The sequence below is a fragment of the Nycticebus coucang genome, chromosome 5 (assembly GCF_027406575.1).
Source record: "Nycticebus coucang isolate mNycCou1 chromosome 5, mNycCou1.pri, whole genome shotgun sequence".
In the NCBI taxonomy this organism is placed as follows: domain Eukaryota; kingdom Metazoa; phylum Chordata; class Mammalia; order Primates; family Lorisidae; genus Nycticebus; species Nycticebus coucang.
The window spans coordinates 68,559,672-68,584,661 of record NC_069784.1 but is presented as its reverse complement, the minus strand read 5'-3'; the positions used below and the strand labels follow the sequence as shown (position 1 = coordinate 68,584,661).

The 24,990-nt window shown below is 34.4% G+C and overlaps 1 protein-coding gene across 5 annotated transcripts in view; it reads left to right on the top strand.

Annotated features, from left to right (window-relative positions):
- The window catches only part of EPHA7 (EPH receptor A7), a 189,906-nt gene extending 165,453 nt beyond the window's left edge, over positions 1-24,453 (top strand). For 2 of the 5 annotated variants that reach the window (XM_053592184.1, XM_053592182.1), the window contains exons 9-17: positions 109-164; positions 4,424-4,537; positions 5,559-5,744; positions 6,325-6,386; positions 8,018-8,227; positions 9,056-9,205; positions 16,636-16,829; positions 17,869-18,024; positions 20,928-24,453. In XM_053592184.1, the coding sequence (XP_053448159.1) occupies positions 109-164; positions 4,424-4,537; positions 5,559-5,744; positions 6,325-6,386; positions 8,018-8,227; positions 9,056-9,205; positions 16,636-16,829; positions 17,869-18,024; positions 20,928-21,042 (1,243 nt within the window). In that variant the 3' untranslated portion in view covers positions 21,043-24,453. Of the gene's footprint in view, positions 1-108; positions 165-3,103; positions 3,411-4,411; positions 4,538-5,558; positions 5,745-6,324; positions 6,387-8,017; positions 8,228-9,055; positions 9,206-16,635; positions 16,830-17,868; positions 18,025-20,927 lie in introns of those variants that run through there. The other 3 variants (XM_053592183.1, XM_053592181.1, XM_053592185.1) reach the window with 2 other exon arrangements.
- Positions 24,454-24,990: the final 537 nt, after the last annotated feature.

Here is a 24,990-nt window from a genome sequence, read left to right as displayed (position 1 = left end):
GTTTATAGCTCCAACAAGTATGTTGTTAAATAACTCAGGTCTATTGTACTGAATTTTAAATATATAAAGTAAAATCTATTGAGGTTGTACACATTTGCTTCTTACCAGGCACTGTGGTTATAGCAAAGCTGACCAAGAAGGAGATGAAGAACTTTACTTTCATTGTAAGTGTTTGGCTTTTCTTTATTATTATGTACCCCTGTTAGTATTGGCATTAACAGATTTCTCATGCATCATGCTTGACATTATGTAATGAGCTCAAAATGTTGCTTGAAAGCACTTGAACAAGATACTTATAATGAAAATTACATGATATGAATTTGAAAAAAAAAAACGTATTCAGAAATGTTATAAAACTGTAGGATATTCGGCTTCTTTTACATCACAATTTTTCCTTTTGCAAAACTTTACCCAAATGTTTCCTACCATTCAATGATAATCCATAGAACATCGCATGTGCCCATGATGCAGCTAAAGAATGCCGTTTCAGCTTGTAAAGATAGGCCGTTTTCCATCCAATGAGTGATGATTCATGAAAGGCAATGTTAAGGGCCCTCTTTCTCTATAGCTGCTGTAAATTGTCTGTCACTGATAGATATCTTATAGAATGTAAAAAGTATAATAATAGGAAACAATCTTCTGATGTTTTCCTATGGTTGTGAGTTAGCTGATTCTTAAAAGTTCAGTTTAGAATTTGTGTTTAGAAGAGAGCTTAGGAACCCAAAGAAAAAATGCCCATCTGCATTAATCTTATTCTTATTAAAATGTAGGTGGCAAGTGAAAATGAGCTCTATGAATAAACGTTACTACTTTATGCAGGCAAAATAAAAACCTAACAATGATAGTGATTTTATTTTGGATAATTATTAATGTCCTTACCAAAACCCCATTATTCCTACTTTTTATCCTTGAAAATATTAAAAACCAATTTTATTATTTTTTCATAGTAGTTACAATCTTCCCTAAATTTTCTCATGCATAGTTAAAATTCTTAGGAGAGAAGAACCGTATTTTCATTGTGTTATTTAATAGATTCTTACGTCAGTGTCTAAAACAATATTGTCATGTCCCAAAAAGCTAAGCATCACTCAAGAAATTATTTTTTAAAAAACATAAAAAGCTCGAGTGAAAATGTGCGGTTTAAATACACAACTATATGTGCCGTCATCCTACATTTTTTCAGTGTGTCTATGTTTTTGAACCAACAGTTACTTTGACTTTAGTTTTCAAAAGAGAAGTGGTTTTTATGTGGCAAAAGATCCAAACTGAATATGAAATTCTGTGAATAAAAAGCTCTGAAGGCAGGAAGGGAGGTGGGATATTATAAATTACTTCAAATTGAAGTTAAAGGTGTGACTAAGGTGGCTTTATCAAGAAGTTTAATCTTTAGAACACTTTTACTTCCACTCACCGTTTCAAAGCCCTGGGAGGGCCCTGCCGAGTTGGAGTATACAATCTGTTAAAGGAGATATCCCCAATTGAATAAGGTTCTGGCCTCGTAAAACTTGAATCTACCCCTGTGTTGAAAGACTCTGTGAGAAGCTCCCAGTGTCAGAGCTTGTTCTTGCTAATCTGGCATTGGTTTTCTGAGACAAGCCTCAGTGAAGTGAGCTCTGTGAGTATTTTACTGCTGCAGGACATACTGAAAAAGTGGAAGTTACATTTTTTTCCCCTTTGAGGACATGAGAGAATATTTTTAACACTTTCCCATATGGGAAAGAGAGGATCAAAACTAAAATGCCTAAATTTTTATTTCTCGTGTAAAATGTATGTAAAACTACAGTTCATAGAATTCCTGATCCCTCCCACGTGTGAATAATTTTAAAGGCACAGTTATTTAATATTGCTACACTGAATATAGTAATGTGTGGGTCATCTATTGAATATATCTGAGTCATCCCCCAATTATCATGGACAGTAGTATACTTGCTTTTAAATGCAGGAGGCAAATTAAAACATGGCTTTTCTAAGACATGACGTATAGCCTGTGCTTGTCACCGCACGGTTTTACTATTTTGATATCATGCACTTTTTTCACATTTCACATCCAGTTTCTAATCAGAAAAAGTAGAGCTCATGTCTTACTTGCTGATACAGACAAAATGGGTTTGCTGTGTATAAGCAGTTTTTGTCTCGAGAGCAAAACATCAACAGTGGGTTGGAGGTGTTTGACTTTCATAAGAAATTTAAGCACAGAAAACTTCACACACTTAACCTGGAATAAGCAACACACCAGAATACTCAGAAATTGTGTCAATGTTTTCCTATTTAAAACATCCATTTTTAAATGAATAATGAAAAAATAAAGTACACATAACATAGACTATCCTGGTAAATGCTTTCTATTTTCAGATCACTTTTTTTCCAAGCGTGTTTTTTCTTGTCATTTGATGGGAACTAGGCATTTTGTTTGATTTTATGACTACCTAAAATACATAAAGTATAACGCTGTGGTCACCAGCTATTTACAAGTCCGTGTCCTTTTACTCCTTTAGTACAGGGACGATTTTCCTAGGTGCTAAGACACCAGATTGGATTTTTACAGAAACTTGAAAGCAACCATTTAACTAGCTTTTAGAGCATTGAATTTAATAGAACGTCCAGTCCTTTGTATCAGGTGCCCTCAACTCTCCATGGCCTCAAGTGCTACGTGTAAAGATATGAACACAATGGGGGAGTTTCCAGAAGCAGTTCCAATTTACATTTTGTTTCCTCCTACCATTTCTTCCAACAATATCTTGAAATACAAGCTGGGCACTATTTCATGTTTGTATGCCAAAATAGCTCGGGCCTGTCAAAATGTTTTATGACAGCTTGAATAAAGAACCATCAGAGACCGTTTGAGATGCAGAAGGTTACCTCCAATCTAGCTCCCTTATCAAAACAAACAAACAAAAAAGAAGGAATGAAAGAGAGAGAGAGAATTAAAAGAGAGAAGATGGCTCATTCTCCATCTGCCTGCCAATCTAGGAGGTTAACCTATTGTTTTCTTCCCTTCTCTCTTTTTCTCTTCCCCTTCCCCATACTGCTTCTTCTCTCTGTTCTCCTTCTATCCCCTCTCTCTTTTCTTCTTGTGTTGTTTTTTTGTTTTTTTCATGTTCAGCTTTAGTAACAAATGAGCATCTGTCAGTTTTATAAACTGCAACAATAATTGTTTAAGACAATCAATTTTGGATAAACAATCAACTACAGCAGAATAAATCAAGATTTTTAAATCCCATTTTCCTTTATACATTCTACTTCTTTTGTTCTGTGTTTATTTTTAAAATATACTTTTAACTTAATGTGATGGCATAAGCACAGTTAGGCTGCAGTGTAATATATAAAGACATATATTGTTCTGCAAATAGTAAGATTTGATGAAAAGATTGTTCAGTGGCTTTGTTAAAACAATAAAGTTTTTTTTGAGGATCTAGTGTAATTTTTTTTCATTGCATTCATATAACCAAATATATGCCTATTTATCTCCTCTTTGTCTTAACCAAATGATTAGATTTGGAATACCTTATTGTAATTGAATTTGATTTAAAGTGGACATAGCATTATCTGTTACCTGCATGCTTCTGGTGCATTTTGAGATTTTTAACTTTTAAGATGACTCTCTGTTGTTTGCATTTTACTACCTTTTGTGAGGCATTTTGGCTACCTCTTTAAACCAGTTAAGATCTTCCAGAGCCTTATAATTGAAAGTTCATATAAAGTATTTCTCTTCCGAATCGCTGTCATACTTGGTGAATGAATCCCAGGAATATTGTAAATTTTCTAACTTTTCTCTGCACTTTGTACATCTGGCCTCTATTGCCCTTCAGGGTGAAGATGAAACTATGTCTTTAGAAGATTTCTCTTTGATTCTGTGATAGCAGTCCTCACATCTTGTATTAATTTTATGTATATGTCAACGGTGGTTGGTCTTTAAAAAAATAAATCAAAAAGAATAAGTAAGATGTCTAAATGTTTTTAATATTGCTGTCAGTCTAGTAGGCTACCTGTAAATGGAATGTCTTCTTTTCCCAGTGTGTTAATTTGATTGACTAACTGATAGATTTACAAATGTGTTTCCAAGTCCATTACAAACCTCAATATGGCTTGAACTATGCCATGGTAGCAGTGAATTTAATTAAACCTGCAGCCTGATAGGCTTGTCAGAAATTTTGGTGGATGTCTTTTGTTGATTTACTGGAAAAGCAATTCAGTTAGTAACTTATGTTATGGATCCTATGTTGCCTATAGAAGCTTGCAGATAGTACCTATGTGCCAGCAGACTGAAGTAGTCTGTTAAAACTGCTGCGAATCAGGTGATGTGGAAGCAAGTTCACTGTTCCAAGGAGCACTCTGCATAATGAAATTCCTGGGCTGACTGCACAATAAGTGCTTTGCTTCATCACAGTCATGCTTTCTTACATCATTACAGTTAAATTTCCAGGCACCAAAACCTACATTGACCCTGAAACCTATGAGGACCCAAATAGAGCTGTCCATCAATTCGCCAAGGAGCTAGATGCCTCCTGTATTAAAATTGAGCGTGTGATTGGCGCAGGTAAGGCTATGGTAGCTTCCTTGTTCAGCTGTTCCATTAGCCAGGATGGAAAGTCATACATCATAATGACAGGCAAATAATTATCCCTCAAGTATAGAACTTTTGCATTTACCTGAACTGTTAGAAGCAGTGAGGCTGTACTTGTTTATGAAATCTGAAGGAAAAAAAAGAAAAAAAAAAAAAAACAGAATAAGAAGCATGTTATGCAACAAATCTGTATATATTTTATTTTCTGTTGGATTTTTAAGATATTGTTTTATTATAAGCTATTTCAAAATGGCTCTGGCCTGTTCGAGAAATGATTAACTATTTTTTAAAACCCTGAATTTTCCTAATTTATGCTACACCATACATTTCCTTTTACCTGATTTACTATCTTCTTGCAAAGCTTTCATCTTTATGTTTTTTTCTGTTCACAGACAGTAACCATTGTACAATTTAAATCCATATGGAAAACTAACGTGTGCCTTATTTAAAAGGAATACTATTTTCTTTGTATGATTTCCCTAATAATTGTGCATTTCTGAATCTAATCTTTAATTTAGCAGACTTATTGCATATACAGTTCAGAATTTTATATCTTTAGTTAATATTTGCTTCTCAAACTTTAAAAGTAGTAGCAATGGTTAGAATTTGCTAATGTGCCATTATGCGTTAGTAGAAAGCATGGGTTATACAACATAATTTGAATCTAAATGTTGACTCTGAAACAGTGTCTGTTAATCCAGTTGAAAAACTATAGCCTGTTTAACAGATAGTTTAGGGAAGTTTAACTTCTACAAATGGGCTAGACTGTATGTTTAACTTCTAATTTCATTTATGCCATTATTTTCATAAGCCACTTTTGCATCTAGGAAATAGAATCACCCATCTATGTTGTGTGTTCAGTGTGACTTAGAGAGCTGTGCCAAGTGGTTATCCAAATACTTTCAAAAAATCCTTTTAAAGAACTCAATGTGTTTGTTCTGAGAAAGGAAATATTTCAGACATTAAAATACACATACTTGTTCTGTTTCTTTAGGAGAATTTGGAGAAGTCTGTAGTGGTCGTTTGAAACTTCCAGGAAAACGAGATGTTGCGGTAGCCATAAAAACCCTGAAAGTTGGTTACACAGAAAAACAAAGGAGAGACTTTCTGTGTGAAGCAAGCATCATGGGGCAGTTTGACCACCCAAATGTTGTCCACTTGGAAGGGGTTGTTACCAGAGGTAGATATTAATTATATCTTTCATTTATCAAATGGGATGTGTCCGAAATTAGTATTATTGTACATATAATAGGACAACAAAATTGTGACCATACTGTGTAGTCTAAATGAATGCTTTTCCTAGGTATGTAATTAATTAAATCAATTATCCTTTTGTGCTATCTTCTCAAGAAAAAAATGGAAACAAATGAATGCAGGATTAGGGTCGAAGAATAAAGCTGATTGGTGGATAGATGGAATGAGTGTTACATGTTTTTGTTTAGCTTCAAAAGCCATAACGGTGATGCAGTTTTGTGCTTACATCTTATAGAAAGTGTTATTTTCTCAGAGTGTTACTCACAAAGCGACAGTCACCACACACTGACTCTCATTTGTGTGGGTTAATTGTATGACTCATGACCATGGTCCACGCAGGCACTTAAAATTTTTGAGCTTAGCAGCACTGGAAACATTAGAAACACTTGTATTTCACCCATTCTCTCTTTCAGAAGAGCACTGTGTGTTTTATCAGGGAGGAAAGAAGAAATAGCGCTGAAGTTTAGGTGGTAGCTTCTGAAACAACGTTTCCTTTTTAATTTCAGGGAAACCAGTCATGATTGTAATAGAATTCATGGAAAATGGAGCCCTAGATGCATTTCTTAGGGTAAGTACCAGAATTAGCAGAATTAGTTTCTCATTCTAAATGTGCTGTGCATGTTACTGATACAATTTTATGAACTTTTTTTGTAATGTAAAATGTACGTTGTAAACTGTAAGAAGTGAGAAAATTTTCTTTGGAAATAAGATCAATAATCAGAATTCTAGACTGAGTTAAACTAGAATCATTTGAGTATTTACATGATGCAATGTGAAAAAAATAATCCCCCTGAATATTATCACCTGAAGTACAGAGGGCACTCAAAGCCCTTCAGTTTGAGCACATGTTGTCAAACAACACGTACAACCCTAATGAAATGTAGAAGTCATACCGGGAGGACTGTGAAGTGAGACAGCCGTTCAGGGCTGACACTGATGCCAGTTCTGTTGTGCAAAACCATTTCTGTGATATTGTTATGTGAACAACAAGGGTAGAAGGTATGGCTGTTATGGTTTTAAAATTATTAGTATAAGATTTTTTTGTAAATGATGAATCCGAAATGTATAAACACAAATAGTTTTACTCCGAAGCATTTTACCTAAGATTATGAACACATGTTAACATTTTCCAAATGGCAAAGAGAAATAATCTAAAGAATCAGAGAACGTAAAAAGTTATTTTACATGATGTAGAATGAGAAATTCAACCCGGATCTATAAGTAGTCCGAGGATTTGGAGAAACTTTATTGCTGCATCAGCCTGGTATAAGCATTGCCTAGGACGCCCTTCAGTTCAAACCAGCATCCCCCGTGCAACCAGTTGGCCTTTAACGGGAGAAACTCTAGGCTTAAAAATGTCCTGGAGAATCTCTGTTACAAGGAACATTCCTACCAGTAGGAAAAAAAAAAAAAATGAAGTGGAAACAAAGTCAGCCACTGTAATTATTTCTGCTTCTTAGTTTTTTTTGTTATTTTTGTTGGTTTTGTTTGTTTGTTTGCTTGTTTATTTTTGAGACAGAGTCTCACCTTCTCCCTGGGTAGGGTGGTGGCGTCATAGCTCACAGCAACCTCAATCTCTTTGGTTCACGTGCTCCTCTTGCTCAGGTATTTTTAGAGACCGGATCTCACTCTGGTTCAGGCTGGTCTTGAACTCCTGAGCTCAGGAGCTCCACGCACCTTGGCCTCCCAGAATGCTAAAATTATAGGGATGAGCCACCAAGCCTGGCCAGTTTCTCTTCATTTTTGACTCAAATATTTCCCCTTTTTCTTTCTTTAGCATTTAGAGGGGAAAATAATTTTATTATATGTATATTTATTCCTTTGTATATTTATATAAAGTTTCAGCATGTGAAAAAAACACTTAGCTGAGCAAGTGTAATATTTTCAGATAGTCCATGCCCAAACTTTGACTTAAAAATTAGCCTATACATTTGAACTTGAAAAATCTCAAATATTCTTAGTTAATATCAAAATAAAAATTAATATAAATAACTAGGTGATTACCAAAATTCCATCTTATTTTGTTTGGCTACTAGTTAATTCAGCATGTTATATTTTTTTCCACAAGTATCTATATTACATAGAAAATGAACAATTTTTATTATATCATAGTAAATGACTAGTAAGCTGAAATTTTTCACAGTGATTTATGTCCTTTTGAAGTACAGTTAACTGGAATTTTATTTTGTCTTCCTACAGAAACATGACGGACAATTCACAGTCATTCAGTTAGTGGGAATGCTGAGAGGAATTGCTGCGGGAATGAGATATTTGGCCGACATGGGATATGTTCACAGGGACCTTGCTGCCCGCAATATTCTTGTCAACAGCAATCTTGTTTGTAAAGTGTCAGATTTCGGCCTGTCCCGGGTTATAGAGGATGACCCTGAAGCTGTCTATACAACCACTGTAAGAGAGAGTCTTTTACTGCTCATCTTCATATTCCTAAGGTTTTGCTAAAGCAGAGCTGATGGGTGGGGGACCTGCAGCCTTCTGGTTTCAAGATTGTGCTTTTAAAGCACCAGAGGAGGCAAGAAAACCTTCATCTTTCTCTGTTGCACCCCTTCTAATAATAGGATTTGTTCCGTAAAATTTGGATCCAGTCAATAAAAACCACACGTAAGGACCTATAAAATCATACATGTGTGGCCTGAAGGCCTGAGGTTCCCCACCCCTAATTGGGTCTCCTTTTTTTTTTTTTTTTTTTTGTTTTTATATTTTTTTCTAGAAGGATATTGTTGTTTTTGTTATCTACACATAAGCTAAGAGGGATAGTAATGATATGAATGATAGCAGGCTTTCCTTGTCAGGGTGTTCATATAAACAGTGTAGAGTTACAGACTATAACCACGCTTTAAATAAAGATTTTAAAGAATATTAACTATGCTACTTCTTATAACATTTTCGAGGTCAGAATAATGGAAAATATTAGAAGATTTATTTAAATACCTCATATTTCATTCCACTTTACTAGCAATTCAGCCTCATTTTTCATTGTCTTCTCAGTAGCCTCTTGCCCTAAGACCACACAAGGCCCATTTAATCGAGTTGCCTTATAAACTAGAAATAAGAAACCTTGTAATGGGATTCTAAAAAACAGATTAGTAACTTTAAATACATTTGGAGCACAAGATGGATAGGCCTGATACGAATACTTAACTGTTGCTTTGTGGTAGTGCCATAAATGATTTATAAGTTACTATCCATATTTAAAATGTGAATCTCTTCATACAACAGGGTGGAAAAATCCCAGTGAGATGGACAGCACCGGAAGCCATCCAGTACCGGAAATTCACCTCAGCCAGTGACGTGTGGAGCTATGGGATAGTCATGTGGGAAGTTATGTCCTACGGAGAGAGACCTTACTGGGACATGTCAAACCAAGATGTAGGTGTGACGTTATCTAAACAACAAGAATTTAATAGATTAGTGTCTGTTGTTACTGGAACACATTGGTAATGGCTCCTTAAGAACAAATTTTTATAGAACTATGAAAATACAGTTTTCCATAATTATTACCACAAATTATCACAATCACCACCATGAATTGGTGTTTCCATTAATTTTATTATTTGGCTTCTTTCAGAAGAATTTCTATGCACATAGTAGAAGCCTGTACAGGATAGCTCCCCTTTTAATAAAGAGAAGGATGTTCTTCTTGTATGGGGAGGGAGTGGCCAGGTATAGAGTCACCTGTGGAGAGGAGACAAGGATGGCTGTGTTTTGATTTGTCTTTGAAGCTTATCTTTTTTTTTCTTTTTAGGTTTCTGAGAAAATCTGCTTTCATTATCTATTGCTGATTGGTTTAATTAAATTTTAATTTCATGAGATGATGCAGATTTTATGATCAATATTTTCACGTTTCATAGTGATATTTTAGAGTGTACTCTCAATGGGCATATCCTTGGAAATTCCTTGAGAAAAGGAATTTCTAACTCAGTAATCACTTCAGTGATGGCCTGCTAAATGAATAAATGTATATATCCTGTAGCCATGGTGTGAAGGCATACTAAAACATAAGACATCCTAGTCTCCTTTGAGAGAAGCAGATGATGGTTTATTTTGGGGCCATCTCATACCAAGAGACCATTTATAAGATCATGTAGCATAAATACAAGTGGATATTTGTTTTATTAGGTTGAATTTTATAACATTATCCTTTTTTTAAGTCAAGAACTTTTAAATAGTGACAGATTCATATAGTTCAACCTGTTGAAAACATGAGTGAGATTTAGACAAATGTAAAGCAAATGTGAAATCTCGGAAGGTACCTTGGATTATGCTAGAATTCTGGAAGATACCTATAGCTGATGAAAAAAATTTTCTAAGGGCATATACTGGGAAATCCAACAGCAAAGGTTTAGCCCACCATATGGAAACCAAGCAAAGGGGCTCACGCTACTGTAACAGACAGGTGGGACACTTGTGGCAATTAGAAATGAGGATTAGGTCAGCCTAAAGTGATGAAAGGCTTTTTTGAAGGAGTTTGGAAATGATACTCATGCAAGCTCTGGCAGAGTAGAGTAAAAGAATAAGGAGCTAAGTTTAAGGAAAGCTACAATGCCTTTTAGAAAAAGGATGTGCCCAGGAAACTTGGAGCAGTTAACTCTTGAGGTGCTGTAATGTGGACAGAAAGAGAAGCTGACTGCAGTTACACTGAGTTACTTTTCCACAAGAGATCATACAGATTTCTATCTTAAATCAGTATCTTTGTTATTAATTTTACCATTGCTTATATGAAATTCCTATGGGTCTCACAACTTGTGAATAGTTAGGTTGACATAACTAAAGTTAAGACTTCCCATGTGGTTGGTAAGTTTGTAGGTAAGTAATTTCTATGCACTTACCTACAAATTTCTACATTAATTGAACAGTTCACATCCTGAACAGAGATAAAATTTTAAGTCAGTTATATCTTCTTTTGATGTTTGAATTTTATAAGGGCATGAAACTTTTTCATTTGCTTTTTTGTTTTTCAAAGACAGAAGTCTAAATGATGAATCCGTTTGGCAGGGGCAAAAGATGTTAATATTTGACAGATCTCAGTGTCAGAGATTTCATATTCTGTCAAAACATGGGCAAACAAATCCTTGGGGCAGAGAAAGAGAAATATTTACATTCCCCAGACACTAGGTAGAGTTTCATGTCTTCTGACACCTTCCTTCTGTACTAGATTCAAACATAAAGAGGTTGACGGGAAGATGTCCATTCAAAGTTCACTCCACTCCCCAAAACAAATAGTGGAAATGGTTACAAAGAAAAAATAGACAGAGCTCCAGTTTTAATTTCTAAAATTTCCTAATTGTTTCTTTGTTTTCTTAAAAATGACAATCATGGAACTACTAGACCAAGGCTTAATAAATGTTTTAACGGATCAAATGAAATCACTGTATTTTTACAGTGAAGTTTAGCTCTGACCTACAATATTTAGAACTGTTTTTTTTTTAATTTGAAGGTCTGAATTAATTAATGAATTTGTACACAAATACGTAGTAGTAAGAGATTACTTACAAAGCTCAGTTTGTGTAGTGAAATTGATACTAATATTCTTTTGTTGGATCATATTCATTGTTTTACAATTATATGGTGAAAGTGCTATTTGAGAAATTAAGTTTTAATTTTGATTTGCAAATGGAGAAAAATTGGATAATCGAAGATAATGAATTACATTCTGGAGTAAATTTTCTAGATCAAAGCTTGTTTACTTGAATTCTGAGGTAGGAGTTCATGGACAGACATAAGAGATCTGTGAGCTCCCTGATATCTGTAGGAACTGCTTTGTATTTGAGAATATATTGTATTTTTCTGGGAAGGTTGCTTTGATTAGATTTTCACTTGTTTCCATTTTTTAAAAATTAACCTACATTTACTGAATGAACCAATTCATTTTGCATTGTTGAAATTTGATCCAGGATATTAGAAAGCCCTGAAATTTCACATGCATCAGATTTTTAAGACTTTTCAGAATTCACCATGAAAAAAACAAGGTATAAATTGGTGATTACATCTTTAAGCAAGTCCACAAAATAATCAGGCTGAATAATGAATAAAGTGAGGTTTTCATAATCAGAAGAAATAAAAAAGGGGTAGCATAGACGTCAGTGAATTACACGGTTGTCAGGAGGCTTTAGTTTTACTCTGGACAAACCAGTGAATGAGAAAACTTTGGGAAAAGATAATCTGCATACTCAGCACCAGACCACACCCAAGGTAGTCATCTCTTGATTAACATGAGCACACGCGTATTTTCAGCTGCCTGTGACTTCCTTGAGTTTTGCCTGCAAAGGAAGCAATTGGATAAAGTTATTTGCTATTAAAATCAAGAGGTTAAGCTTTCCAAATATCTTTCCAACTTTCATTCTTCTGAAAAATCTGCAGATTTTTAGCTCTTCCAATAATGCCTTTCATAATCAAACATAGTAAATATTATAGAAATTTAAAATACTCTTTTAGTTTTACAGTACCTATCTTTTAAATGAATCTACCTCTTGACTAGTCCAAATAAAATTTTCACTTTGAAGTTACGAAATTTTGAAATTCTTTACTACATAAATTTTATTTTTTCTGTTACTAGTACTCAATAAAGTCTTTTTTCTTTTCTTACTTTAAGGTAGCTGCCAATAAATTGCTCATTTTACTAGTAGGTGGTCATAGAGATGATAAAATGTTTAAGCTTCCATAAAGGTATGGTGAATAAAGATAATTCCTTAAAGTCATCTATTCAAAGTAATTTAAGAGCTCTGAAAATATAATACACTTGTAATTAGATTTATTCTCAGCTAAATTGTGAGCCCTCAATTATCCTTTTAAGAGTCAGCACTGATTTATAGCTTTGTATTTTTTCATTGTGATTTTTTTTTTTTTTTGTAAAACTTTGCAATAATCCTGTAAGTGGAGTCCAACACATTTGATTGCATAAAATGTGGGTCATACTATTATGAGATTAATGAAATGAAAATGCGCATTGACCAGAGGGCAGAAGCTGATTGTGTAATGTCCCATTTTGAGTTACTGCAGACACATTATAATGGGGACTTTGCACACTCTTTTTTCTCTTAATTATAATGGTCATCTAATAATATGGAACTACTTTTTATCAAGCAAGTTGTTTTTATTGCTGTGTATTATTTGACAGCATATATTGTGTTCCATCAAGATCTTTTGAAAAATGTCATTTACTCTAATCACATCCTATTGCTCTGGGAACTTTTTTTTTTATTAAATCATAGCTGTGTACATTAATGCGATCATGGGGCACCATACCCTGGTTTTTGAGATGTAGACTTACTTATGAATTTTTTTGATTTTTGTTAGAATATTAAGGCTCAATCTAGGGAGGCAAATCAAAGTCATCGTTACAGAATGCTCTCAGAAGTGGAGGAGGCACAGCCATCTTATCTCTGTGCATTATTATTTCCAAGAATATGTAATTGTTTGCAAAAAACACTTTATATTTTCCTAATTGGATATATATTCCTAATATAATATTTTCCTAATTGGAAATATAATACAGTTCTTAGCAGCGTGGCTCTGTCAGATAGCCTAAATCAAATTGTGTTTCTCCACCAACAGGTACGTGATATTGATGAGCCCTTTCATTTATTATCTGTGAACTCAGATTCTTTAGTTCTAGAATCAATGTAACAACAATACTCACCTAATAGGGTTTTATGAAGATCAAATGAGATAATTCAAGTTTAAAACCATGATTATTAATTGTGTCTTTAACACATTGGTTACTTTTCTCCCAGGCTAATGGAATAAAAACTGCAGACCCTTAAGGTTCCATTTGTGCCCAAATCATCTCCCCTTGGCTGGTTTATACTCAAAAGGCACACCTTGGATTATGCCAAACTGTTCTATAAAGGTTGAAGAGTTCCCAGACAGTATTTGTAAAGTTCCTATCCTAGCAGTGTGATTGCTAATGGCAGTATTAGGGTCGCAAATTCCATTCTTATGGAATATATTATTTTAAATATTATATTTTGTTGGTATTCCTTTAAAAATTTGCAAACCACTATGTCTTTGAAGATAGCATGAAATTTTATTTTGTATTGAGATCAATGTTGTTTCTCTGCTATAAACATAGGAATCATCAAATTTCTGTAATGTAATAGGACAACTACAGAGGCTCATTAACTTTCAATCCTGTAGGAGTCATTTAATGGAACTGTATGTTGTTCATTGTCACAAAGACTGAAGAATATATTATATTCAAAGCTAAAGAATCAATTGTAAATGTTACTGTGAAAGCTCGGAGTGCAACTGAAGAATGTTGTGTCAAGAAGCCATGATAAGATTTAGATTTACATTTTAAAAGGCTATTTGGAGGGAAAGAGAAAACTAAAGATCACCCTATCTTTCAGGGCACCTGAAGGAAGATAAGCTATGAGCAGGGAAATCGGTTAGGAAGTGATGGAAATAATGAGAACTGGATCAGTGCTGTGAATAGTAGAACAGAGTCCTGTCAGATCACAAAGAACCATGTATGTTTCCAAGCACCTCCAAAGACAAGGAAAACTACTCATTTTCTAATGAAAAAATGCCTTCTTATTGTTTATTATGTGGTAATTTTGAATATATAAAGTTTTGGAAGTTTTTAGTTTATTTATTCATAACTTGAACCACTGATTTAAATTATTACCAAGCTTTCTAGGAGTAAATTATTTTGACTTTTAGCTAAATTATTTAAAATAGCCCTTTTGAATCCAAGTACAGTGCTGTTACTGGAATGTTGTACATACCACAAGAAATTCTTTGCATTTGCAATAGTTTTTTTTTAAAAAAGAAATACCACCATATAACTGAGATACTTGCAAAGTTACCATGTATGCATGTTTACCATATGATGTATAGTTTTTCAAAGGTATATTTTAGAGAAAGGGTTACAATGATAGCCAACATTTGTAATCATGGGGGCCTGAACAAGGAAATTGTTCATATGACCTCTATTGCATTCAGTACCAAAACTGATTCTAGTACTTAAGGCAAAGGCGTTTTTCCCAGAATTGTCATTCAAAATAAACCACTTAAGGAAACACCCTGTAGTCTGATAAATTATAAAGACTGAATTATGTGAGAGTGACTCCATAACGTCAGGGAGACATACAGACATATAGATGTAGACATGGAAAAATACTTTTTCCGGTATCTGAACATACGCTGTACTTAAGAAGTAGTAGAATCCTGGGACAGTGGTGACTAATTTTATACAGGAGAGAAAGAAGGCGTCCAGGGCAGCTCTCAGCTTCCTAAGTCTGGAATGCCTTTCATTGAAGTACTAAAAGATCGGAGGTGAGGTGATAAATTCAGTGTTAAACATTTCAATGTAAGGTCCTTATGGAAAGTTTGTGTGGACTGTTTAATAAACTGAAGGAAATATAATCTAGTGAACAGGAGAGAATTGGAGCGTTAGTCTTACGTTACGTTTCAAAAATTACTGTAATGAAACTCATTTACCTCTTAAACTTAATTTTCATATATAGATTTTTCTTAAAGAATAAAAGTAGATTTTTACTTTTTTTTCTTACACAAAAGATTTTTCCAAAAGTTCCTGATGCCAGATACTTTATTCATTGTGTCATCAAATCCTATAACCTCTTACATTTTAGTATACGGTTCTCGAATGTCAACACGCATTTTCAGAATTTGTTTCCCTAAAAAAAATGAAGGTCATCAGCATTTTTTAAAGCTAGTATTTTGTCTGCCCACTTTTGACCTTATTTTCTTTAAAAGCTCAAAGATACCCCCCCCTTTTTTTTTTTTCAGAGAAATACTTTATTCTGTACATTTCTACCACCCTTATGTCAGTCGGTGTTCAAAGGATTTGTTACTGTCCCTTGAATACTATTTTCATGTTTTCCAGTCTTCTTATATGTGTGGTTTGCTTTCCTCTTACCTTCTGTGTGCTGCTCAGATTTGCAACAATTTCTGATTTTTAAGACATATTTTTGCTTTCCATATAGAAAAACCCAGGTTTGAATGATAAGTAACTTCTGATTTCTGATTTCCATGTACAGCTATTTATAGAGGCCTATTTTTCATTAGTATTCAAAGCTTTATATGAACAGTATCTGAGGCTTTTATTAGATATAAATAGGCAGTGATACGCTGATAAAAGTATAAAAACCAGTGCTCTGAGTGGGGAAGCTGGGATTTGTAACCTTTCTCAATTTTTGGTGTAACTCCTCTCACACCTGCTCCCTTCCCCAAGCCTGTTAGGGCAGGGATGCAGTCACCTCCCTGGTACAAGCCGGCGCCATCATGCCACTGTGTCATAGCACCCAACAGGCTTCAGATTACCAGGTGTTTAAAAGAACAGTGTACCTGGTAACTTTTCTGTCATAGTACATTCACGTATTTTAAATGTTTAGAAGAGTCCCCTAAACTCACCAAAGAGTGAATCGTTTTTTTTTCTTATTCTTAACAACTCAGAATGTCCTTTTACAACTTGGAGAATTTTTAAATTTATGGGCAGATATGTACACTCACAATTTTATACACGTCAAATAGTTCCATAACATGTTCCCTTTTGAAAACCCCTGGGACGACATTAAAACTTTTTCCATCTCTGACATCCTGGATGAATGTAACTGCTGCTCTGCATTGCTGAAGTAACTAGGAAATGTCATCATCTCCTGCCCCTCCCACACCCCTTAGTAACGTGCTCACCACTCAGAGACATGTGGGAAAAGTCGGCCTTTCTCAAGGCAGTCTGCCTCACTCTTCGCTGATAAATTGTTTTGCCCACCAGGCAATTGACTTAATTACAGTTGAAGCTCAGTCAGTAATATATGTTATATCCTTTTGGCTATTAGGTTATAAAAGCAATAGAAGAAGGTTATCGCTTACCAGCACCCATGGACTGCCCAGCTGGTCTTCACCAGCTAATGCTGGATTGTTGGCAAAAAGAGCGCGCAGAAAGACCGAAGTTTGAACAGATAGTCGGAATTCTAGACAAAATGATTCGAAACCCAAATAGTCTGAAAACACCTCTGGGAACTTGTAGTAGGTAAGAAATACCTAAAAAAGAAAAATATGGAATGTGGAAGAAATTAAAATATTAATTAAACTATTTATCTCCCCAACTCCACACCAATGGCAAATTGACTTCTGTGTTGAAATATAAACTCATATTAAATATGTATCTTAAAAAGTTTATTGTTTTTTTCTTTCAGATAGCTTACCTGAAATCATCTGTTTAATTTTGTTTAAAGAAAATCCACTAATTATTAATATTTTTCCAAAAGTTATAGCTGTCACTAGCTATCTTTAAAAACTTTCTACTCTGGATTTTTGTGGTGACATTCCACAAGTTCAAACTGATACTATAATTACACGGGATTTTATTACTATTGTCCTAGTTTTTTGTTACCTGCTTATTACCTATTTTGCTTTGAGTTATTTAATAAAATGATTTTATGAAATTAAAGTTTACAAGAGAAATTAAATACATGGTTAAAGAGGTATACCCTTTGGAAGGAGTTCATTCCTTCTTTGCACTGGGCCTGCCCCATTGTAATGCACATGAGTAAACTCCATGCTCTGGTGTTGATACCAAATTGGGTGCTGAAGTACACTTGCTAAACCCAGCCGTTCACAGGGTGCCAAAGTACACTTGCTAACCCCAGCCGTTCACAGGGTGCCATTGCACAGCAGGTATATAATCTCTTGATGGCACCCTCGTGGCCAGAACAACAGAGAACACAGCCAAATGTGCTTTCTTTACTCCTTGTTACTTTTGGAAAAACAAATGAACGAATATTTACTGATTCTAATACTGGACTTAGTAAAGTCTGCTGGACTTTTAAAAACATATGAAAGATAACAATTTGGTGGTCTTCACATCTAAACAAACTAAATTTAGGATTTTTGTAGTCATTGGCTCACACATATGCTTCAGTTTTTATTAGCATATCTGTTCATTTTTATTGTATATATAAATTAATATTTCTAGTTTTACTCTTCATGCCTTTATTTTTGTATGGGCCAGGACATTCTTTCGTTGGTAGTTGATGAGAATCTTTGCTTTTATGTTTCACTTTTACAAGGCCCATTAGCCCTCTTCTGGATCAGAACACTCCCGACTTCACCACCTTTTGTTCCGTTGGAGAATGGCTACAAGCTATTAAGATGGAGAGATATAAAGACAACTTCACAGCAGCTGGCTACAACTCCCTTGAATCAGTGGCCAGGATGACTATTGAGTAAGCTTAAACTTTTAAAATTATATTTAAGAATTAATTGGATATAATCCATGCTTTACACATTAAGTTATCTGCTTTATAGTAAATGGATAGGAACCACCAAATCACAAAGAAAAGCATTTCTTTAGTAAGTGTTTACAGTGTTTCTCACCTAATGTGCACAATGCAAGGGTGCATTTCAAAACAACTAAGAATATGTTATAAATATCTTACCATAAAAAATAAGGAGCTGGGGTAATGGTTATGTTAATCAGTTTGATTTACATATTCCACATTGTACATCAAATAACCACATTGTGCCTCATAAATGTATACAGTTATGATTTAATAAAAATTAAATTAAAAAAATGAAAAAAGTACAAGACCTTTAAACACATTATATTTTTAATCTTCGTAACAATAATTTTATTAAGTCAGTAGTTTTATACCTATTTTATAGATGGTGAGGCTAAAGCTCATTTAAATATTTAAATAGTTGGCCAGACAGGCATGGTGGCTGGTGCCTATTATCCTAGCACTCTGGGAGGCCAAGACTGGTGCATTGCTTCGAACTCATGAGTTCCAGACAAGCCTGAGCAAGAGCAAGACCCCTTCACTAAACAATAGCTGGGCATTGTGGCGGGCACCTATAGTCCCAGCTACTTGGGAGGCTGAGGTAAAAGGATCACTTGAGCCCAAGAGTTTGAGGTTGTTGTGAACTGTGATGCCATCACATTCTACCTAAGGTGACAAAGTGAGACTCTGCCTCTAAATAAGTAAATAAGTATTTAAATATTTAAATAGTTTAAATTAAATATTTTTCCTAAACTAATGGAACTAGTAAGTGACAACTAAAATGGCTCCATACCATTGTTCTAAACACCACACAGTCAGGCGTCCTCTTTTTTTTTAATCACTGTATTATTTAGGTTTCTATTTACTCGGGAAACTATTTCCAAGAATGACTTGTTTCCATCACGGCTGTGTCAGACTTTAAAAATCTCAGAATTTTATTCTCAGTACCAAAATGCATTAGCATATCCAATGTGATTGTTTGCTGAAGAGATCAAAAAATTTAGTAAACTATAGCTAAGAATTTAACTTACTTTTTGGAAAATATATGATTGATTGAGTTCACTTTTTAACCCCCAAAATGACCTGATAAAACAATATTTTAAATTGCTATGAACTTAAAGTAACAAGAATTAGATTTTCTTTTCTTGTTTCCTCACTGATGATGTGGCCTTGTATAATACAGTTAGTATCTCTGAAGCTCAGTTTCCTTAGCTAGGTAGCATAACTTCCTGCATGGTGCAGTTCCTCTCTTTTATTTTATTTTCTTTTACTTTAAATATTTATTTATTTATTTATTTATTTATTTATTGAGATAGAGTCTCACTCTCACCCAGGATACAGTGCTGTAGCATCATAGCTCAGAGCAACCTCAAACTCTTGGGCTTGAGCAATTTACTGCACTTCTCAGTCAATGTGTTTCAAAATGAGAGACAATAATCATGGTCCTACCTGTGGGATAGTATTTATGTGACATTATAAGACATAGACCAGCAAACACATACTCTTTCCTGGTATACACTAGACACGGGCATACTCTTCTGCACAGGGTTCTCCTAATCACCATGTGGGTGCAATGGTCATGTTTATACCTGCATTTCAAAACAGTCTGTACTCCTGAAACCACATTTCTCAAAGTCATTTCTATGAAATATTACAGTGCTATACTATTGTAATATTTTAGCTGCTTGTAAATACATAAACTCAACCTTTCTGCCTGTTGGGACTGGTGAAGTTTATGAACAGATACAGCTGATTCATTTCAAATTTAAGTCATTAAACATGGGTATTTTTTTTTCTACATATAGTCAAATGAGCGAACTAAACTGTAGTGAGTATACAACCAGTAATGTGCTCAGAATTACCGCATGATAAAATCAGCATAAAATTTTCTGTGATCATTGATGATTTCCAGTGTTTCCTCTAGCTCCCAATAAATGTTTTCATTTATACTATATCCTATGTTTCCAGTTCAAAACTTTTAAGCTCCAATTATTTTTAAGTAGATCTACCATTTTATCCACGAATCCCACTACTAGTATTTACTCAAAGGAAAAAAGAAAAAGACATTTTACCTAAATATACTTGCACTCAAATGTTTATAGCAGCACAATTCACAATTGCAAATATCTGGGAAAAAAAATCTAAGTGCTCATCAATTTGTGAAAGGAATAATCAAATGTGCTATATGTATACCATACCATTCACACATTAAAAAAAAATAATGGTGAACTGATCTCTTTTGTAACAACATGGATGGAATTAGAGACCATTCTCCTAAGTGAAGTATCACAAGAATGGAAAAACAAACACCACATGTACTCAGCACTAAATAGGAATTATTTGATCAACACCTATGTACTCAAAGGAAGCAAAATTCAAGGAAATTCAAGTAGACGGGAGAAGGGAGAAGGGGATGGCTAATCCCAACCTAACAGGTACAATGTACACTGGGTGAAAGGCACAAAAGCAAACTATGTAACCCAAACGTGTACCCATGTAATATGCTGAAATTTTAACAAAGAATTCAACATTTCAAATAACATTTCCTAACCTTTTCTTAAGTTAATAATACTTTAAGGTCTTTAATTTCTTATATGAAACTTCAAATCTCTTTAAAAATAACATCATGGCAAATTGACAGCCTGAGGAGTTGAGTTTTTACAAAGGGCGACGTTGATGCAGGTTACTGGTTTACCCACTGAGGAAATATGATCGTGATACCCAAGAACTCTATGATAAGATCCATTGGCCTCAGATAAACAGATTGTTCAATTAAACAGCTGATGACAGTTTAGAACCATGTAATTCTTTGTAAGGTATTTAATAAAAAACTCATTTGTCTTTTTCAGGGACGTGATGAGTTTAGGCATCACACTGGTTGGCCATCAAAAGAAAATCATGAGCAGCATTCAGACTATGAGAGCACAAATGCTGCACTTACACGGAACAGGCATTCAAGTGTGATGAGCCTGCCTCCCGTGTAAGGGAGGTGACGGACTGCGAGGGAACAGGAGGGGCCTCGGTATATGCACAGAATGCTGCTAGAAGACGGTAGATGTCCTGGGTCCTTCCTCCAGAGAAGAGAAGATTTAAGAAGCACCTATAGACTTGAACTCCTAAGTGCCACCAGAATATATAAAAAGGGAATTTAGGATCCACCACTGGTGGCCAGGAAAACAGCAGTGACAATAAACAAAGTACTACCTGAAAAACATCCAAACACCTTGAGCTCTCTAACCTCCTTTTTATCTTACAGACTTTTTAAAGTGTACATAAAGAATTTAAGAAAGAATATATTTGTCAAATAAAATCACGATCTTATTGTTAAAATCAATGAAATATTTTCCTTAAATATGTGATTTCAGACTATTCCTTTTTAAAATCATTTGTGTTTATTCTTCATAAGGACTTTATTTTAGAAAATTGTTTATAGCTTTGGACCTTTTTAGTGTTAAATCTATAACACATTACTACACTGGGTACCTTTGAAAGAATCTCAGATTTAAAAAATAACATAGCATGATGGAAGATCTATCTCTGTGAGAACATTGGTATCCTGTTCGTGCCATTTTATTCCGTTTTCTCAGTGCTGTTTTGATATTGTTTGCTAATTGGCAGGTAGTCAAGAAAATGCAAGTTGCCAAGAGCTCTGATATTTTTTAAAAAGAATTTTTTTTGTAAAGATCAGACAACACACTATCTTTTCAATGAAACAAGCAATAATGATCCATAAATACTATAAGGCACTTTTAACAGATTGTTTATAGTGATTTTACTAGACGAAATTAAAAAAATCTCAAATTTTAGGTTTATGACTATATGAGAAAATAGATGAGGCGCTTCATCTGAAGAACGTTGGTGAAGACAAGTCTTTGAAAGCAAGAAATATCCAGTGTTATCTAAAATTTAATCTGAGCACATCAAGATTTTTTTCAGTCTTGTGACATTAGGAAATTTAAGAGAAATAGTTGACATATATTTTATAATCTCTTGTGTTGAATGCAGTCCAAACATGAAAGGAAAGAATTAAGTTTTCTACTAGAACTTTGAAGAATGATAAAAGGGGCAGTTCACACTTTTCACCATTTAAAAACCAATTTGCTGCACAGAATATCACCATGGCAGTTCAAATCAAAACGAAACAAGAAGTCTTTTATTTGTGAACACTGATGCAAGAAACTTCTAAATGAAAGCACTCTTTACCCTAGAAGGAAGAGGCGAAGGATCTGGCTTCATTTTTTTTTTTTTTAACTTTATTTATTAAACCATATTATTTGATTACTGTGTTAGAATTTCATAAGCAATAATTAAATGTGTCTTTATAGATATTGCAGGAATGTATACATATTGTGAGTAATGCTTTCAAAAGTTATGAAAATCATGAACTACCCCAGAATTGAACAGTTGTACTTCCAAAGAGAATTGGGCTGTTTATAATGATTTTACTAGAGAAAGATCCCAGGGATCGGTCATAATTGGTCTTGTTTGATAATGTGGGCATCCACAAACAAACAAACAACAGAACAAAAATCTGTAAATGTTCCTTTGTAAAACTTGTAAATTTTATTTATACTGTCTTGTTTTGTACACACATCTCTCTGTCGTGGGCTCTGGATACATTGAAATGCACTATATTTTTCTATTTTACTGCAGAGCATCACAAAAGAACAGGTATTTTCAGTGCTACATAATGTGTTTTCCCACATTTAGGACCAAAGATGGCTATAGAAAAACTCAAATGGATTGCTTCCCAAACCCCTCCCCACCCTTTTTCTTCTTTTAAATCACTGTACAGTGTTATTTGATATTTTAACTTATTTTTTGATTAACTAGAAAAATCATTTTAATTTCACTAAAATGTTTTTTTGTCCCTAAGGAAAAAATAATCTGTAAAAATAATTTTAAGTAGCATAATACAGTCACCTAGACACTTCCATTTGTAATCTTTGTAATAGACTGTAAATATATTTTTGGAACTATAACACAACGTGCTTGAGGGTTATTTTTCAGTGTCTGCAGTGTATACAAGTGTTTCTACTAAGTACAGCACTTTACAATTCTAAGCAGTAGTATTGGCCTTTGTGAGAATGAGTGAAAGAGTTTGAGTGAGTGTTCTTAATTCCGTTTGGATTCTAGACTCACTGATAATGAAATTCTTTTCTTGTTCATAGCTTAAGGTGCTTATTTTTTCTATTGAAATTAAATTAACAAAAAGCCATTCTAGAAATAGAAGACATAGTATGGTACACGCAAACGGTGTCTTTCCTGCTTTTTTCTAGCACTAGATTTATAGTTGAGTAGTCTTTCTTGAGTAGAAGGGCAGAATAAAAGTTTTTTTGAGTTTTTTTCAAAAATAACTTTTTCCTTCAGCAATATACCTCATCTGCCTTAAATTTTTTACAGCTCTTTACAGGGAAAGGGGAGAAGGGATGGGAAAGACACACGGCACAATAGCAAGTGTATGATCACGTCACTCTCGCGCTTGTGAGTTTCTTTTCACAATCAACATTATGATTTCGAAATACATGTATGTGAAACAAATATTAAGGAAATAAAGAACTAACATTGTAATGCTGATTGTAATGCTCTCTTCCAGAAAGAGATGAGATGGTATAATGATAAGAATGTACAACTTGCACCTTGAAATCTTTTTTTTAATAAATTAGTGCTCAGGGGAGGAAACGTCAAGAAGGTGAACGGCAAAGATAGAATTCCAAAATTATAAAAATGCAAAAGGAAATGGCCTCCTTGCTTTAACAGAGCCACCTTTTTTAGAACACTGTCTTCACACTTGACCTGTGTTTTGCATTCAGTACTGAAATAAAAGTAACTTGTATAACATCTGGATCTAACATTTTCTCAGCAATGAACCTGGGCCTTGTTTACTAGGTTGGTTTATGCTTGTCCGAGCACTATTAGTTGAACCATATTGTATACTTATGTAATCTACATTAGCTAGTACTGTTTAGGACTATATTTTAATTGCTCTTCTTATCCGTGTTTTTAAGACAATTAAAATGGTGTACTTCACCTCTCTTTTTTATTTAGGTAATGCTGATACTCTCCCTTTTGTTTCCTGAGTCGCCTAGAACTGTGCTCCTCAACTAATGTGCATGTTCCAATAAATGACTGATGTGTATTTTTTTGCTCTATGTGGAGAACTCATGGGGAACTCGGGGTGAGATGTGCTTTTTGTTGGTTGAATTTGTCCCTCCTTGCCTAAGAATTACTACAGGGGTCATCCTTTTATAAGGACAAACTGCTTTTGAACAGTGTCTTCAATGTATCAAGCACAAATAACTCTTTCTTCAACACGAATCATAAGTCTCTTTTTACCAGCTTAAAATAATAAACAAGTCTATTAGACAATGTAAAGAAAATCCTGTCTCCAATCATTGGCGGAGTCTTTCATGTCCCTTATACATTCTTTATTTTCTTACATAATATTATGAGAAGAGAGAAAGTGTTATTGCAGTAGTTCAGTGGACCAATAAGACTATGAAGAACGGGCACCATCCCTTGCTTACCTTTGTCCTCTGGCACGCTGACTTAATCCCACTTCAGTCACTGCAGAGTAACAAGACTTGCCTTCACAAAGCCACGCTGCCAAACACGTCAGTCAAAACTGCTTTGTTACTTTCTGAAACTACCAAGTGCTCCTAACAAGAATATTTGCAGGAAAGAAGGAGATGTTTCACTGGACCCTGATGTATTTTAGATGTTTGTTATAATTGATCAGTATGGAGAGTTTCTTTCTGCATTTAGGCTGCTGGAAATGCAAACATAGAATTCAAGACAAAAGGGGAAAGTACAAATCCGCTTGTCTGTGTGAGTTGTTTAACCCTGATACTGATTCGGGGATCATTCTAACTTGCACCTGAAATGAAAACTAAGCACCCCATATCTCCAAAA